The sequence below is a fragment of the Calidris pugnax genome, unplaced genomic scaffold (genome assembly GCF_001431845.1).
Source record: "Calidris pugnax isolate Ruff unplaced genomic scaffold, ASM143184v1 scaffold188, whole genome shotgun sequence".
Taxonomy (NCBI): domain Eukaryota; kingdom Metazoa; phylum Chordata; class Aves; order Charadriiformes; family Scolopacidae; genus Calidris; species Calidris pugnax.
Genome location: NW_015091257.1, coordinates 2,887,907 through 2,903,930, shown reverse-complemented (window position 1 = coordinate 2,903,930; position 16,024 = coordinate 2,887,907). Strand labels below are relative to the sequence as shown.

At 37.4% G+C, this 16,024-nt stretch overlaps 1 protein-coding gene across 3 annotated transcripts in view; it reads left to right on the top strand.

The window, feature by feature from the left end:
- The window catches only part of HERC2 (HECT and RLD domain containing E3 ubiquitin protein ligase 2), a 115,092-nt gene that overhangs the window by 62,709 nt on the left and 36,359 nt on the right, over positions 1-16,024 (top strand). For all 3 annotated transcript variants that reach the window (XM_014960244.1, XM_014960245.1, XM_014960246.1), the window contains exons 42-59: positions 179-314; positions 993-1,136; positions 1,620-1,762; positions 3,497-3,764; positions 3,924-4,066; positions 5,979-6,077; positions 6,183-6,351; positions 6,464-6,589; positions 7,307-7,415; positions 7,565-7,704; positions 9,243-9,433; positions 11,289-11,394; positions 11,564-11,655; positions 12,240-12,415; positions 13,428-13,539; positions 14,463-14,544; positions 14,643-14,786; positions 15,290-15,380. In XM_014960244.1, the coding sequence (XP_014815730.1) occupies positions 179-314; positions 993-1,136; positions 1,620-1,762; positions 3,497-3,764; positions 3,924-4,066; positions 5,979-6,077; positions 6,183-6,351; positions 6,464-6,589; positions 7,307-7,415; positions 7,565-7,704; positions 9,243-9,433; positions 11,289-11,394; positions 11,564-11,655; positions 12,240-12,415; positions 13,428-13,539; positions 14,463-14,544; positions 14,643-14,786; positions 15,290-15,380 (2,471 nt within the window). The remainder of the gene's footprint in view (positions 1-178; positions 315-992; positions 1,137-1,619; positions 1,763-3,496; positions 3,765-3,923; positions 4,067-5,978; positions 6,078-6,182; positions 6,352-6,463; positions 6,590-7,306; positions 7,416-7,564; positions 7,705-9,242; positions 9,434-11,288; positions 11,395-11,563; positions 11,656-12,239; positions 12,416-13,427; positions 13,540-14,462; positions 14,545-14,642; positions 14,787-15,289; positions 15,381-16,024) is intronic.

Here is a 16,024-nt window from a genome sequence, read left to right as displayed (position 1 = left end):
CTATATAGGGAATAGTAACACTCTTCAGTTGTTTCTGGTCAAGAGCAATAAGACAAATACTACTTTTTCTCTTCTTCAGTTAATAACTATTGAAACTTCTGAATGATTTTGTAGAATTTTGGAAAATGCTTATCTGTATTTTTGTTTTGTTTTGTCTGGTTCTTCTCCCACTGTCTAGCTTCCAGTTGTAGCTTTTAACGTGAACAATTTGCCTTTCACTGAACCTATGCTATCCATTTGGGCTCAACTAGTAAATCTGGCTGGAAGTAAAATAGAAAAACAAAGAATGAAGTCTCCCAATCAGGGCCTTTCAGGTACAGCTGGGCTTTTTTTTTTTTTTGGTTGTTTTTTTTTTTTTTTTTGGTTGTTTTTTTTTTTTTTTTTGGTTGTTTTTTTTTTTTTTTTTGGTTGTTTTTTTTTTTTTTTTTGGTTGTTTTTTTTTTTTTTTTTGGTTGTTTCTTTTTTTTGTTTTTATATAGAAGGGTGTACTCTGGAAACAATACTGGTAACAGCAAATGTACATAAGAGAAAGATGTTTATGGAACCCTACCTTTTTTCTTGGTTAACATTGAATAGTATGTACTTAGAAAACAAGTTCAGGTAGGGGATGAGTTGCTCTGCACTGTAAGCGGAATACTGTTTGTACTTTGGAGAGAAAATGTAAATAAGATTTGGGTTTCAACTTCTGGTATTGAATTGTTTAAAATACTGAATACATAAAACAGCTGCACTTACTGGGCTATATATCAGCTGTATGATTGTCCAGGGTGTGGAAAGTAGGAAGGCAGTGTTTTTAATATCATGGGTCATAGAATGTGTGGAGACTTCTTTTCCAGGTACTATTCAAACTGCCTCATACCATCATTATTTTACAAGCTTTCACACAGTGAGTTAAGATGTAAACTGATTTTTGGACTGAGGTTGTAAAAGTGATAGCCTTTCTTTATTACAAGAGATTACTAGGGCTCATGGCTGCTTAATGTTTCTGATAGGTCAAGTGGATTTGGATCTACTGCGATGCCAGCAATTAAAGCTGTACATACTGAAAGCAGGCCGAGCTCTTCTTTCTCACCAGGACACGCTAAGGCAGATCTTATCTCAGCCAGCTGTTCAGGATTGTGCACTAAATCCTGCAGGTATTCTGAAATGCAACTTGAGTATTCTGCTGTCCATTTAGATGGTAGATAGAGTATGTGACTGTAACCTTCGCTAGTGGCAGTTGGAGGGTAAAATTAGGTTTACCCTCTGAAGACAAAAAATTAAAAATTAAAATTAAAATATGCTTTAACCTTATATATAAACAGCATTTTGACTTTGTAACTTACATTTTGAAGACTAAGTGGATCAAGTGTTTGAAGCTTGAAATATTGGAGTTAACTAAATTTATAAGTCTTCCATAGTTGGACATGTTCTAAAACTATTGTTTATCTACAAATTTCTCAGTTGCTTTTTTGTACAGAGATTCTGGAACACATGATTTAATCTTAAACACATGATTACTGTGAAGAAGAAATATGGGAGAAATAACAATATGTTTGATCAACCAGTAGGCCCCAGAATAAGTCTCCCTATTGACTTGTATTACATGTTTTTGGTTAAAATAATGTTTTTGTTTCAAGAGGATGGAGCAGTTGCCTCTCCCGACATAGGAGATATGTCTCCTGAAGGACCTCAGCCTCCCATGATTCTTTTACAGCAACTTTTGACAGCTGCTACGCAACCATCACCTGTGAAAGCAATATTTGACAAACAAGAGCTTGAGGTAGAGTCTGTGTTTTCTGCTAATAAGTAACCTAATAAGTTTTTCTAATTCCCATCCCAATAAGAATAAACTAGACTGTTGCAGTTAGAAGAGACGTACAAAGAGTGTCTAATCCAACATCCTGACCAATTCAGGGCTGACCAAGTGAAAGCAAGTTGTGAAGGGCGTTGTCAAAATGCCTCTTAAACACTGACAGGTGTGGGGCATCAGCCACCTCTTTAGGAAGCCTGTTCCACTGTTTGACCACCCTTTTGGTAAATAAATGTCCAGTCTAAACCTCCCTTGGCACAGCTTTGAACCTGTTTTCACAAGTCCAGTCACTGGATCCCAGGGAGAAGAGATCAGCACCCCCTTCTCCACCTTCCCTCCTCGGGAAGCTGTAGAAAGCAATGAGGTTGTCCCTCAGACTCTTCTCTCCAAACAAAGCAAATCTCGAGTCCTTAGCTGTTCACTGGATCCCAGGGAGAAGAGATCAGCACCCCCTTCTCCACCTTCCCTCCTCGGGAAGCTGTAGAAAGCAATGAGGTTGTCCCTCAGACTCTTCTCTCCAAACAAAGCAAATCTCGAGTCCTTAGCTGTTCCACGTAGGATGTTCCTTTCAACCCTTTCACCAGCTTTGTTGCCCTCCTCTGGACACATTCAAATACCTTCACATCCTTCTTAAATTGTGGGGCCCAGAACAGCACACAGCACTCAAGGTGAGGCCGCACCAACGCTGTATACAGTGGGATGATCACCTCTTTTGAGTGTCTAGTTATGCTGGGTTTGATGCAACCGAGGATGAGGTTTGCCCTCTTGGCTGCCAGGGCACACCGCTTACTCCTGTTGAGCCTGCTGTCAACCATCACCACCAGATCCCTTCCTGCGGGGCTCTTCTCCAGCCATTGCTCTCCCAGTTTATACTTGTGCCCTGCATTACTCCATCCTAGATGCAGGATCCAGCATTTCAACTTGTTAAATTTCATCCTGTTAATCATAGCCCAGTGCTCCAATCTGTCTAGATCCCTCTGGGAGGCCACCTGTCCCTGAATAGAGTCAACAGCACCTCCCAGATTGGTATTGTCAGCAGACTTGCTAACTCCTGCATCCATTGATAAATGCATTGAACAGGACTGGCCCTAGAACTGAACCCTGAGGAACGCTGCTGGTGGCTGGTCACCAGCCAGATGTAGCCCCATTTGCTACAACCCTTTGGGCTCTGCTCTTTGTCCAGTTCTTCACTCAATGCATTGTGAACCTGCTCATCCAACAGTTGGACAACTTGCCCAGAAGGATGCTGTGAGGGACAGTATCCAAAACTTTACTAAAATCTACTAGATGGATGACCCTATCATAGAAGGATGTCAGATTAGTTAAATAGGACTTTACCTTTGTGAACCCCTGTTGACTGTGCCTGATGATTGCATTATTCTTTAAATGTCTTTCAGTAGTACCCACTATAATATTCTCCGTAATTTTTCCGGGAACTGAGGTTAGCCCAACAAGTGTGTAGTCCCCTGGGTCTTTCCTTGTGGCCTTTTTTGTAGATTGGAATAACATTGGCTGGCTTCCAGTCAGCAGGGACCTCCCCAGACTCACATTGAAGTTGAAACCTGTTAAGATACGGGTTCTAAAAAAAAAAAAAAAAAGTGACACTGAACCCATTTTGGCAAATAACCTTTAATTTCAAGTACACACACAAAACATACTGAATACGCTTGTTTTACATGGACTGATTGATTTGTTCTCATTTAGGCTGCTGCTTTGGCAGTATGCCAGTATCTGGCTGTAGAGTCTACGCATCCTTCAACTCCAGTGTTTGAAGACTGCAGCTCTAGTGAAGCTACAACACCCGTCACAGTGCAACATATCCGACCCACAAAAGTGAAGAAACGCAAACAGTCTCCAATTCCACCCCTCCCCATTGTAGTTCAACTTATGGAAATGGGATTTCTTAGGAAAAACATAGAATTTGCGTTAAAATCTCTGTCTGGAACTTCTGGAAGTGCTTCTGGATTACCAGGTATTTCATTTAGTTAATGGTGTTAGAAAGAGAAAGAAAGTTGCAAGCAGATTAAAATACTGTGTACACGGGAGCAGTTGTTAATTCTCTTTTTGGATGCCATCTTGAGAATGTCAGAGAATCCTGTAGAGGCAAACTTGAGTTTGTTTTCTGTATTAGGAGTGGAAGCCTTGGTTGGATGGTTGTTGGATCACCCTGATGTTCAAATTACGGATCTCTCTGATGCTGATACTCTGTCTGATGAATATTCGGATGAGGAAATAACAGAAGAGGTGGAAGAAGCTGAAGCTGCTTGCCCTGTGGTAAGTATCGACTTCCTAAAACCTAAGTCATGGTAGCTGGCTGCAAATTTTCTAATTATTTCCTTTTGTAAACTTCGTTAGAGTACAAGGACATTCTGCTGTACCAAGCTTTCAAGAGAGTAGCAAGGACCACGTTTGCTATACGTTTCTAAGGCATGTCATGAAAGAACTCAAGAAAGATCTATAAATAGATTACAGAGTGCTGGGTCCTGCATTTGGGTTACAACAACTCCATGCAGCAGTACAGGCTTGGGGAAGGATGGGTGGAGAGCTCCCTGGCAGAAAAGGACCTGGGGAAGTTGGTTGACAGCCAGCTGAATATGAGCCAGCAGTGTGCCCAGGTGGCCAAGCATCCTGGCTTGTATTAGAAATACAAGGTGGGGATTGGTCTCTTCTCCCAATTAACAGGATGAGAGGAAACGACCTCAAGTTGCTCCAGAGGAGGTTTAGATTGAGTATTAGGAAAAATTTCTTCATTGAAAGAATCGTCAAGCTTTGGAACAGGCTGCCCAGGGAAGCAGTTGAGCCACCATCCCTGGAAGTGTTTAAAAGACAGGTAGATATGGCGCTGAGGTGCATGGTTTAGTGGTAACTTGGCAGTGTTAGGCCAATGGCTGGACTTGATCTTAAAGGTCTCTTTCAACCAGCGTGATTCTATGATTCTATTTATTTAAGAGTAGCACAGGGGAAGAGTGGAATGCAGGTAGATATTTCACTAGTGGTAGCTCTGAGTATTCCTGACAGTTGGTCTCAGTTTCATCTGAAATAGTCGGTTCTATAGTGTAATATTTGTAAAGGACACTTTTTAAAAAAAATTATTATTATTTTTTTATTTTTAGTTTTTTTCCCCACCTCCCTTCCTTTGGTCTGAAAAACGAATGTATCTTAGATACAAGAATTAGTGAATAAATGGCAAAAATATGTCAGTGAAATAAATTAGCTTTTTCCTTATAAAAACTATTTTTCACTTACTGGTGATAAAATATCCTTTACAATGCTTATTGATTGTGATGGCTTTAATGTGAATTTATATTAGGCTTCTGTTGACTTACAGGAACTGTTCCAGTGAGAATTTGCCAATGGAATGGAAGGAGTTCTGTATTTCTGTTTATTTTTTTAAGGAGTTATGTTGAGTTTTCTAGCATGTGGGATCTTGTAATTGAAAGAAATGCATTATATTTTGAAGGAAATTAACTTGACGTTAAGTTCTGATATCTTCATCAGTATCGCAGTGAGAAATGGCTATATATTGCCGTGAATAAAAAAACATTAATTGCTCAGAACAAAATTATCTGAAAGTTTTCACTGCAGATGCAATACAATATTTCTCTTGAATTTTTTTAATCAAATCTTGAAAGGAATAATTCCTGATAACTACAATCTTACCTTTTCCATCAGCTTGTTTTTCTAAGGGAATACTTTAAATCCCATTGTATTATATAACAAAAAAATTAGTATTGTACTTTAGGTAGGAGATTACCATTTACTACTGTTTGTTTGTTCGTTATTTTCTTCCTCGCCAAACAAGTACCCTATGAAGTGGAATGTGAATGTGTATCTGCAAGGCAAAATAGATCAATCACAAATCATTTTCTAATTTTATTTGGCAAGCAGATTTCATAAAAGCAACTTGCAGCTTGTTTCACACATGTTGAAAATTTGCAGCTACATTCCTTGGCAAGTCATTTTGGAAACTAAACTTAAGTTTAAAGTAAAGTAGATCAAAAATTTTAGCCCGATAGTGAGTTGACCTATTGAAGATTTTGCCCATTTTGGCATGCAGCTTGGATATTGTATGTGTTTGGTTTTGTTGTGTTATCTTCAGTCCCTGCTAATTTTATTTATCTGAATTGAGAACAATTTTTGTAACTATTTATTTTGTTTTGTTTTGTTGTTGTTTTTTTTTTTCCAGTCAAGTGGTGCTGTTGTAACAGAGAGCCAGACCTATAAGAAACGAGCTGATTTCTTAAGTAATGATGACTATGCTGTGTATGTGAGGGAGAATATTCAGGTAAGCGTGATAATGAAAAGATGTTTTTATTTATATAAACTACTTTCCTTCTGGTGCAAAAGTCCTTACCCATCTATGGCATTCTGTTGTCCTTTTTTTCTCTAGGTGGGGATGATGGTTAGGTGCTGCAGAACCTATGAGGAGGTTTGTGAAGGAGATGTAGGCAAAGTTATTAAATTGGATCGGGATGGATTGCATGACCTGAACGTACAGTGTGATTGGCAACAAAAGGGTGGTACTTACTGGGTCAGATATATCCATGTTGAGCTTTTAGGTAAGTTTGCTACTGACTGCTTTTTAATAAAAACCTAAATTATACACTAAGGGAGTTGTATTTTGGGGGAAGCAAAACCCACTCACTATGCGTTTATTCTTGCAACTGCTAGGATTTCCACCGCAGAGTTCTGCCTCTCATATCAAGATAGGTGACAAAGTGCGTGTGAAAAGCTCTGTTACCACACCCAAATACAAATGGGGATCAGTTACTCATCGGAGTGTGGGAGTTGTCAAAGGTAATGTATATTCAAAATGGGGCATGGGGAGGTAGTAGAACTGTAAACCACACGGACTTTCTGCAGTGTTTAAGGACACAATCTTCTAGATGCTTAAAAATCACACTGTTTTCTGGAATATTGCATGATGATAAAGAGTATGGGATCCATTTGATGTCTGATGAATTTTTAGACACATATTCTGTGGCACCCTATTTTGCTATTTGAGCCACTCCATTAACATACAGTAAAGGTCGTCTCCGCGGCTTCCTGTTGTAGTTCTCTTATAATTTGGATGAACCCCAAATGGTTGTCCTTTAAGAAGTAAATCTAGCTTGAAGACTTCATATGAAAGTGACGAGAAGGTGGGATGTGCTAGTGTCAAGCTGTAAGGGATTTTATAGAAGTAATCTTTAGGGCAGAGATTCTTAGAAGATGTACAGATTTTGATCTTAAAATGTTTATGCTTAGAAGTACTCTCTTTGGGAACAGTTTAAAAAAAATCGAGTCAAAGAATTTAAATATAATAATATGTATTTTTAAAAAATCTTGAGAATCCCTTTTCCCTCCATACCTTTCCAGGCTGATTCGGTTAATACATAGTTTTGTTAAAATAAAAGATTACTTTTGAAAGCTACTTTTATTACATGTTTCTGCTCTGATGTTGCATTGTATGCTTTCTGTTTCTTTTTATAGAGATTTGTAACACATTGTATTTTCTGCACATTTTTGTCACAGCTTTTAGTGCCAATGGAAAAGATGTCATTGTAGACTTCCCTCAGCAGTCTCATTGGACTGGCTTATTGTCAGAAATGGAACTGGTCCCCAGCATTCATCCTGGAGTTACGTAAGTGATTATTTACATTTTTCTAAATGTACGTGGGCTATCCTTTAGCTTTACTGTCTTGATTCCATTATCTTGACTGGTGTTACAATTAACTTGTACTGTAAAAACTTCTAGAAATATATTTACTTGTTATTCTTTCGTGAAATCAGGTGTGATGGCTGTCAGATGTTTCCTATCAATGGGCCTAGATTCAAATGCAGAAATTGTGATGATTTTGATTTTTGTGAAACCTGTTTTAAAACAAGGAAGCACAACACCCGACATACTTTTGGTAGAATAAATGAACCAGGTAAGTTTCAGAATCTAAATGTTTATTAGATTAATTTGATATGCATTGAATTTGTTTTTAAAAAAAGCAGTTTTAAATTTCAGCTCCTTAACATAAGAAAACTAGTGTTCAGACTGACTCTTTAGACAAAAATAAAACATTTTTAGCAGATCATAGCACTGCTACAGTTCCATGTGGCGGACTACACCACAACATCAACCCTTAAGATTTCTTTTTAGTGTTTAAAAAAGTTAAAAGAATATGGCTGTATACTTGACAGTAACTCTCTATGTCAGAACTGAGATTTCAGCTTCACCGAGTAATTCTTTAATCCTTCTGCCTTTTGGTATCAGCGTAAATGTAGGTGAATGGAATCCTCATGACAGCAGGTCCAGCTTGAAATACCAAAGATACCTTCTTACACCTCAGTTGCTCTTCAACAATTTTGCCTATCAATGTGATGGCTGTTGACTCATTTTCTTGACGCAAGCTTTTATTTCCTTTCTCTCCAGCTGCCTAAAAATCAGTTTTATCCCTAGTATTTGCAAGGTGATCATGACTTCTACACTAAACCTCTTCATATTTACACTTAGTCTAACTGGTTTGGAAAATGAATAAAACTGATTCACTACTAGAAATTATGAACATGCATTGCATGTGTATGATGGTTTATCTAAACCTCAAGAAAAACTTTCCATGAAGATATCAGTTAATATGGTCATATAGCTAGTATGGTGTGAATCTGTAATCCTTCTTGTTGTCCTGGATAGAGTAGAGGAGTTACAATATTCTTTTAGCTAGGCTTTCTGGAAGCTACAAATATTGGTGAAGGGAAGTAGAAGTGGGTTTTTGCAGGGAAGAAATCAGCAACTCACAAAACCACCTCATTCTTGAACAAGATTTGGAATTTTTGAGTGTTGTAACTTAGCTGTGTCTATTCTCCTGTAAGAAATGTCTGAGTGTTAGTTGGATATTTTTCATATGCTATGGTGGTGTACAAAATCCATGTACTGTTGGCCTGTATTTTGAAGTATGTATCATCATGAATTTTGATTTGTGTTTCAAAAGGATTGACCTTTCCAAGTCATTATTTAGTCAAGAATCTTAGTCTTTTAAGGATACTGTCTGTTTAAGGATTGCATGACCATGGAATGTTTTATCATTTGATTCTAGGAGTTATTCTTAGTGTCTTACATTTCTGGATTGAGTAATTTTTCTTAATTTTTTAATGTTTATTTTTTTACTAAATTATGCTTGGTTTCTTGATACAAATCAATCATAAGTGTAAGAACAAAAAATATGTCTGTCCCACCCAAATGATAGACATGAAAACTTGTAGCCAGGTAAAGTGCTTGAAACTCCTTTAAAAATAAATAAATCTTGAGCTGTGCCCTTTAAGTGTGAGTTACCATACATATGTGGCATGCTTCTGTATTTTACTTTTAGACTATATACCTGAAATCTCTGATTTGTTATATTTTCTGTCACATTGCTTATGGGCTTAATAGAAGCAATTTTGTTTGAGGGGTACATGCTTAACATTTCATTTAACCATGCAGGTCAGTCTCCAGTGTTTTGTGGGCGTTCTGGAAAGCAGCTGAAGAGGCGCCATAGCAGCCAACGGGGAATGTTACTGGATGATTGGTCAAGAATAGTTAAGAATTTGAATGTCTCATCCTCTGTAAATCAGGCTTCACGTCTTATTGATGGTAGTGAGCAGTGCTGGCAGTCCTCTGGCTCACAAGGAAAGGTAACTTAAGGCCGTGACTGGTTTATTCTGGCATACTTTCTTTTTAAGAGACATACTTCTTTACTAAATATATACCTTAGTGAAATATATTTGTCTGTTACCCTCATCTAAGATAGAAGAGTGGTAAAAACAGATATCAGAAGTACAAAACTGTGTTTCTTAGCAAATATGTCTTTCTTTTAAGCTGTGCTTCATCTTTTTAATTATTTCATGTGAATTGTAAGGAACTTGTGTGATTTTTGAAACATAGGGTAATTCTCTATTTTATTCTGTAGTTGGTTAAATGGTTACAGTTGCCTTTTCAGTATAATAACTGATGATAACTATTTTAACAATCACATTGATTATATTTTACTTAAGTGAGTTTGTTGCAATATGAAAAGCACCTGTGTTCTTACTAGGTGATGCTGCCTCCAAGCACTCCTTCACTTGCATAAAATCATAGAATGTCTCGAGTTGGAAAAAACCCATAAGGATCCTGAAGTCCAACTCCCTCCTTCTCACAAGATTACCTAAAACTAAACAATATGACTAAAAGCATCTTATAGATGCTCTTTGAACTCTGCCAGGCTTGGTGCTGGGACCACTTCCCTGGGGAGCCTGTTCCAGTGACCATCCACCCTGTCACTGAAGAACTTTTTCCTAATGTCTGATCTGAACTTACCCTGATGCAGCTTGTGTCCTGTCACTGGTCACCAGAGAGAGGAGATCAGCATCTCCCCTTGGCTGCTCCTCTTGAGGCAGTTGTAGACAGTGATGAGGTTACCAGTCAGCCTTTTCTTCTCCAAGCTGAACCAAATCAAAAAAATCAAATCAAAAACCTCTTAAGTCCTGCCCTTGAGACTTTTCACTATCTTGGTCGCCCTCTTGTGGACCCACTGTAGTAATTTGATGTCCTTCATTTATTGAGTGCCAAAAACTGCACACAGTACTCAAGGTGGGGCTACACCAGTGCAGTGAAATTGTGTGGGACAATCACCTCCTTCGACCAGCGAACTATGCTATGCTTGATGCATGCCAGGACACAGTTGGCCTTTTTTGCTGCCAAGGCACACTGTTGACTCATATTCAACTTGCCATCAACCCAAACCCCAGGTCTCTTTCCGAAGGGGTGCTCCCCAGCCTCTCATCCCCCAGTTTGTATGTGTAAGCATGATTACCCTGTCCCAGGTGGAGAATGCGGCACTTGCTCTTATTAAATTTTATACAGTTGGTGATTGCCCAGCTCTCTAGTCTATCCAGATATCTCTGTAAGACCTCTCTACCACTGAGGGAGTACACAGCTCCTCCTAGTTTAGTGTCAGCAGCAAACCAGCTTAATGTGCATTTGATTCCTGTATCCAGATCATTTATAAAAACACAAGAACATTGTTCCTTAGTTTATGGTTTACCAATTTATTGGCCGACAGCACTCCTCTGTGGCCAACCTAGGCACGGACATTTGTGGCTAGGCTTCTGTGCAGTGTGGTTTGATGTTCTCTTGATGGCTATGCTGGGAATATCCCCGAGTACTCTTTCTTTGGGTTGTCTACAGACTGCAACCAATCAAAGATTTACATTACATCCCATTTCTTGACCTCCAATGGTATTGTGTTTTCTTAGTCTTCTCAATGATGTGGCTCTTGGGTGAAGTGCATCATTTGTTGCAACTATTTTGTTTGTATTTGGAGGTTGGACAGGTGAGAATTTCACAAGGTCATTTTCCTTTGGCCAGTTTGCATGTATTGCAGCTGTTACGTACCACTCACAAATGTTTTTCACACTTTCTTCAAAAACAGCACATGTTTATTCTTGTTAACCCTATGGTGGTCTTAAGAATGCTATCTGAAAATAAAATTCTTTGTGTTTCTCCTAGCACTGGATTCGCTTGGAGATTTTTCCAGATGTTCTTGTTCACAGACTAAAGATGATAGTGGACCCTGCAGACAGCAGTTACATGCCCTCTTTAGTTGTAGTTTCAGGTATGTGCATGTGCTCAGAGAAATCTGAAAAATATTTTTTTTGTACATTCAACAGTAGGTATTTAGCTGGTTTCAGTTAACATAGTCATGCGTTGAACATGCATAGTACCTGTTTATGAAACAAACATCATACCTTAAAATGTTTTCCTTTCCATGTTTTGTTTTCTAGGGGGAAATTCCTTAAATAACCTTATAGAGCTAAAGACAATCAATATAAATCCTACAGACACCACAGTGCCTCTTCTCAGTGATTGTACGGAAGTAAGTGAAGTTTAGATGAGAATTACTCTTGTGGGCAACAGAAAAATATTTTGCTGCAAGAGATGGGCGAAAAGCATTGTTGTGATTATTAAAGCATGATATTTTACTTTTCCTCAAAATTAGTACTATTTCTCGCAGTTTATTAAAGCTAATTATCCTGATATGTTTTACCACAATCACAGTGTAACTCTATAATAGCCTTAGTAGTAAAGATATTTTTCGGTTTTTTGATGTAAATCAAGATACCTATGAATGACGAAGACAACCAAATGAATTTAAATTTGGGGATAATTTTGGTCGGTGATAAAGCTTATTTTGGATAGTAGTTCTGATATTTTTCAGTAACAGCAAGGAGGAATGCATAATGAATTTTTAGAAGACTGGAAGTGAAAAGGCCATATGAAAGGCCATATGTTTAAGTTACGTAGGACTGAAAAGCCAAATATTTAAAGTTACAGAATAATTTTGTTAAAATGACAAATTCAAGCAAAAGTTCTAATTCTTTGCTATGTTTTATAAAGGCGTATAGGACCCAAAAGATGGCAATTTAGTTGTTTGTTTGTTTTTTTTTTTCTTTTCCTTAGTACCACCGGTATATTGAGATTGCAATCAAGCAGTGCAGAAGCTCTGGGATTGATTGCAAAATACATGGCCTCAGTATACTGGGACGTATACGTGCAGAGGATGAAGATTTGGCTGCAGTCCCTTTCCTTGCTTCTGATAATGAGGAAGAGGATGATGATAAAGCTAACACTGGGAGGTAGATAACAGGAGGCAAGGGGGAAATGATAAAGAACCTTGTGTCTATATATTCCAAGCAGGAGATTATTAGAAGAAGAGCAACTTAATTAGGCTGAAAGGCAGTAAAGAGAAATCAGTATCTTTATTTGTCAGAATTATAAGTAGGTCATCTGTTGATAAATAACTTCTTGAAATTACCACACTGGTAAGGTGGTAGCATTTTTTACAACTCTTCAGCTTCTGCAGTATACTCAAAGTTAAAAATCTAGCTAAAAACTTGATGTGTTTATATTTGATATATGACGTGTATATTTACCAGTGTTCCACAAAACATTCTGGGTTTTTTTATTTTTTATTTGTTATAGCCACCAGTTAACTGTGGTGGTGTACTTTGAGTACTGAAACTGTTCCAAACTGTAAAATCAGTTAATACAGTAAAAAGATCACAGAATCACAGAATCACCTAGGTTGGAAGGGACCTTTAAGATCATCTAGTCCAACCGTAAGAACACACCAACACTAAACCATATTCCCAAGCACCACGTCAATTTGTCTTTTGAACACCTCCAGGGATGGTGTCTCAACCACTTCCCTGGGCAGCCCATTCCAATGTCTGATAACCCTTTCAGTGAAAAAATTTTTCCTAATATCCAACTTGAACCTCCCCTGGTGCAACTTGAGGCCATTTCCTCTTGTCCTATCGTGTGTAACCTAGGAGAAGAGACTGACCCCTGCCTCTCTACACCCTCTTTTCAGGTAGTTGTAGAGAGCAATAAGGTCTCCCCTCAGCCTCCTCTTCTCCAGGCTGAACAACCCCAGCTCCCTCAGGCTCCCCTCATAAGACTTATTCTCCAGACCCCTCACCAGCTTCATTGCCCTTCTCTGGACCCGCTCCAGCACCTCAATGTCTTTTTTGTAGTAAAGGGCCCAAAACTGATCACAGTACTCGCGGTGAGGCCTCACCAGTGCCTATGATATAGCATGCAGGTTGCTAAATTGACACTTTTTTTTTTTTTCTTAAATATGTTCAGCCTTGTTAGAAAGAAGGCAGCTGGGCTCGAATCGGCAGCTACAATACGAACCAAAGTTTTTGTTTGGGGACTGAATGACAAAGACCAATTGGGAGGGCTGAAAGGTTCTAAGGTATGTTTTTCGTTTTCATACTTCAGTACAAAACAGACCAAGCTAAAAATAAAATGTACATCTCACACAAGTCAAAATTAATTCAAATTTAATCAGAATTTTTAAAGTTTATTATCAAAAGCTATGAAGAGTAGGTTTTAATGGCTTTTTACTGTTAAGACAACTTTTTTCCATTATGGTGTAATGAAGAAGTCTGCTAGAAACTTTATTGCTTTAGCTGCATAAAAATACATAACTAAATACTTTTATTATAAAAGGAGTTATGCCAGGTTTGAATGTATGTTGATGTAAAACACTTAAAAAGGTGTGTATATACATATATATGCAGCTTGATCAAAGACTTCTTTGTAGTAATGGAGAAAAAATGTTTCCTGGTCTCTCTCTCTTTTTTTTTTTTTTTTTTTTTTTTTTTTTTTTTTTTTTTTTTTTTTTTTTTTTTTTTTTTTTTTTTTTTTCTTTCTGTAGTTCCCCCCAAGTTGATCTCTAATCCACATTGCTAAAGCATTTTTCTACTGTAAAACTCAGTTGTGTGTTTGTGTTCCCATATGCTGATCTGAAATGTGTTGGTTGACATTTTAACTAGGTTTATTTGGCTGTTGTTCCTTTCTTCAAAACTGAGTTTGGTTTTCTCAAGAAAACTTTAATAAAAGGAAAAAATCCTTGTTTATATCACATTTTATTTTTTCTCATAATTTGTATTTATCATGCTTTCAGTCTTAAATGCTTTTTCTTAGATTCTGTCTTTTGCCTGGTGTTTATTAACTGGTATGTGTGAAGTGTCCAAATAATATTGGGAGTTTCATATATTTGAGAACCAAAAAAAAGTACTTGTTAGATTAACTGGTTTATCACTTAATAACAGGTCTTCTTTTTAAAGTATAAAACTCTAAAGTGTATTGTAGTGATCTTTATTTCTACTTTAGATAAAGGTCCCTTCCTTTTCCGAAACCCTGTCTGCCTTGAATGTTGTACAAGTAGCTGGAGGATCGAAAAGCCTTTTTGCAGGTAATACAAGTTTAAAATAAGTATAATTATTTAAGGTCAGAAACCGATTTCCAGTTGTGAAATATTAACAGTATTTCAAACTTTCTTCTTCATTTTAGTGACTGTAGAGGGTAAAGTGTATGCCTGTGGAGAAGCCACAAACGGAAGGCTGGGTTTAGGAATATCTAGTGGAACTGTGCCTATTCCCCGCCAGATTACAGCTCTCAGTAACTACGTGGTAAAGAAGGTGGCTGTTCACTCAGGTACTGTCTATTGCTATTCTTATGTATATAAACATAACACAATAAGCCTGAAAATAGTTGCTTGGAATTTTATTGGGTGCTGTGATGCCCCAACATATCTTATACTATTAATTTTTTTTTTAAATAAATACAGGTTGTTAAATTCTGTCTGTTGCATAAAATGACAGATTAAATCTAACGGTTCTGTTATTAAAATCTGTGAATTTAGACCATACATAGCTTCTTACGTGCTGGAAGTTAAATGTCATAACTTCTGAATATTTTTTCAGTCTGATCTAAAGAAAGTGTTTTCACTTTTTGATTATTACTAAATGGTAGGTTTGGTTTTGCTTTTTCTTGCAGCATTAAAATAGCAAATCGAGTGATTATTTATCTTTTTAATGTGCCAGGAAACTTAAGAAAAATCACTGTAGAACTACAGCAGTGTTAAATTTCTGAGATCTTTGCTAGACCTGCTGCCTGCTTGAAAGCTTGAAAACTTGAACTTATGTTTACTCTTTCAGGTGGCCGGCATGCTATGGCATTAACTGTTGATGGAAAGGTGTTTTCATGGGGTGAAGGAGATGATGGAAAACTCGGTCACTTCAGTCGAATGTAAGGATACCAAATTTGTCTGTATTTCTCTAAGAGGAGATTTGTGTTGCATATTATAACACAGCTGACAACCACTATTGACAATAACAGGATCTTTAATACAATGGGAATAAAAAATTGTGTCGTGACAAGATTTTTTTCAGCATTGTATGTCGATTTATGGTGCAGCATTTGTAGCAGTCTTCAGTTATTGAAAAATTAGGCATTCAATTAATATAATACTTGGAAACATACTTAGTGGATGAAGTCTTTAATAGTATTTTTGAATGTCACTGGTGAAATGACACACTTTTGGACATAGAATTTTTGGTTACTTTTATAAGGTAAGGTTTACAGAAGTGCCTTGAGGTATAAAGCCATAGGAGTTTTACATTCCTGAGCTGTAACAGTTCATAATGTAAGCCTGACAGAGTATTTTGTAGCCCTTTTTGTTAGACTTCTGTTCACAAACCTGTTAGCCAGAAATAAATTTCTTACACTTTTCAGTAATGCATAGCGTAATCCTCCACAGGACAGCTTTGAGGAAAATTTGAATTGTCTCAGGAATTTTCTTTATATGCACCACAGAACAATGTTTTGACAAGAAAAAAACCACCAACTAATAAACATAGCCCATGGGAAAATCTTTTTTGTCATTCTGATAT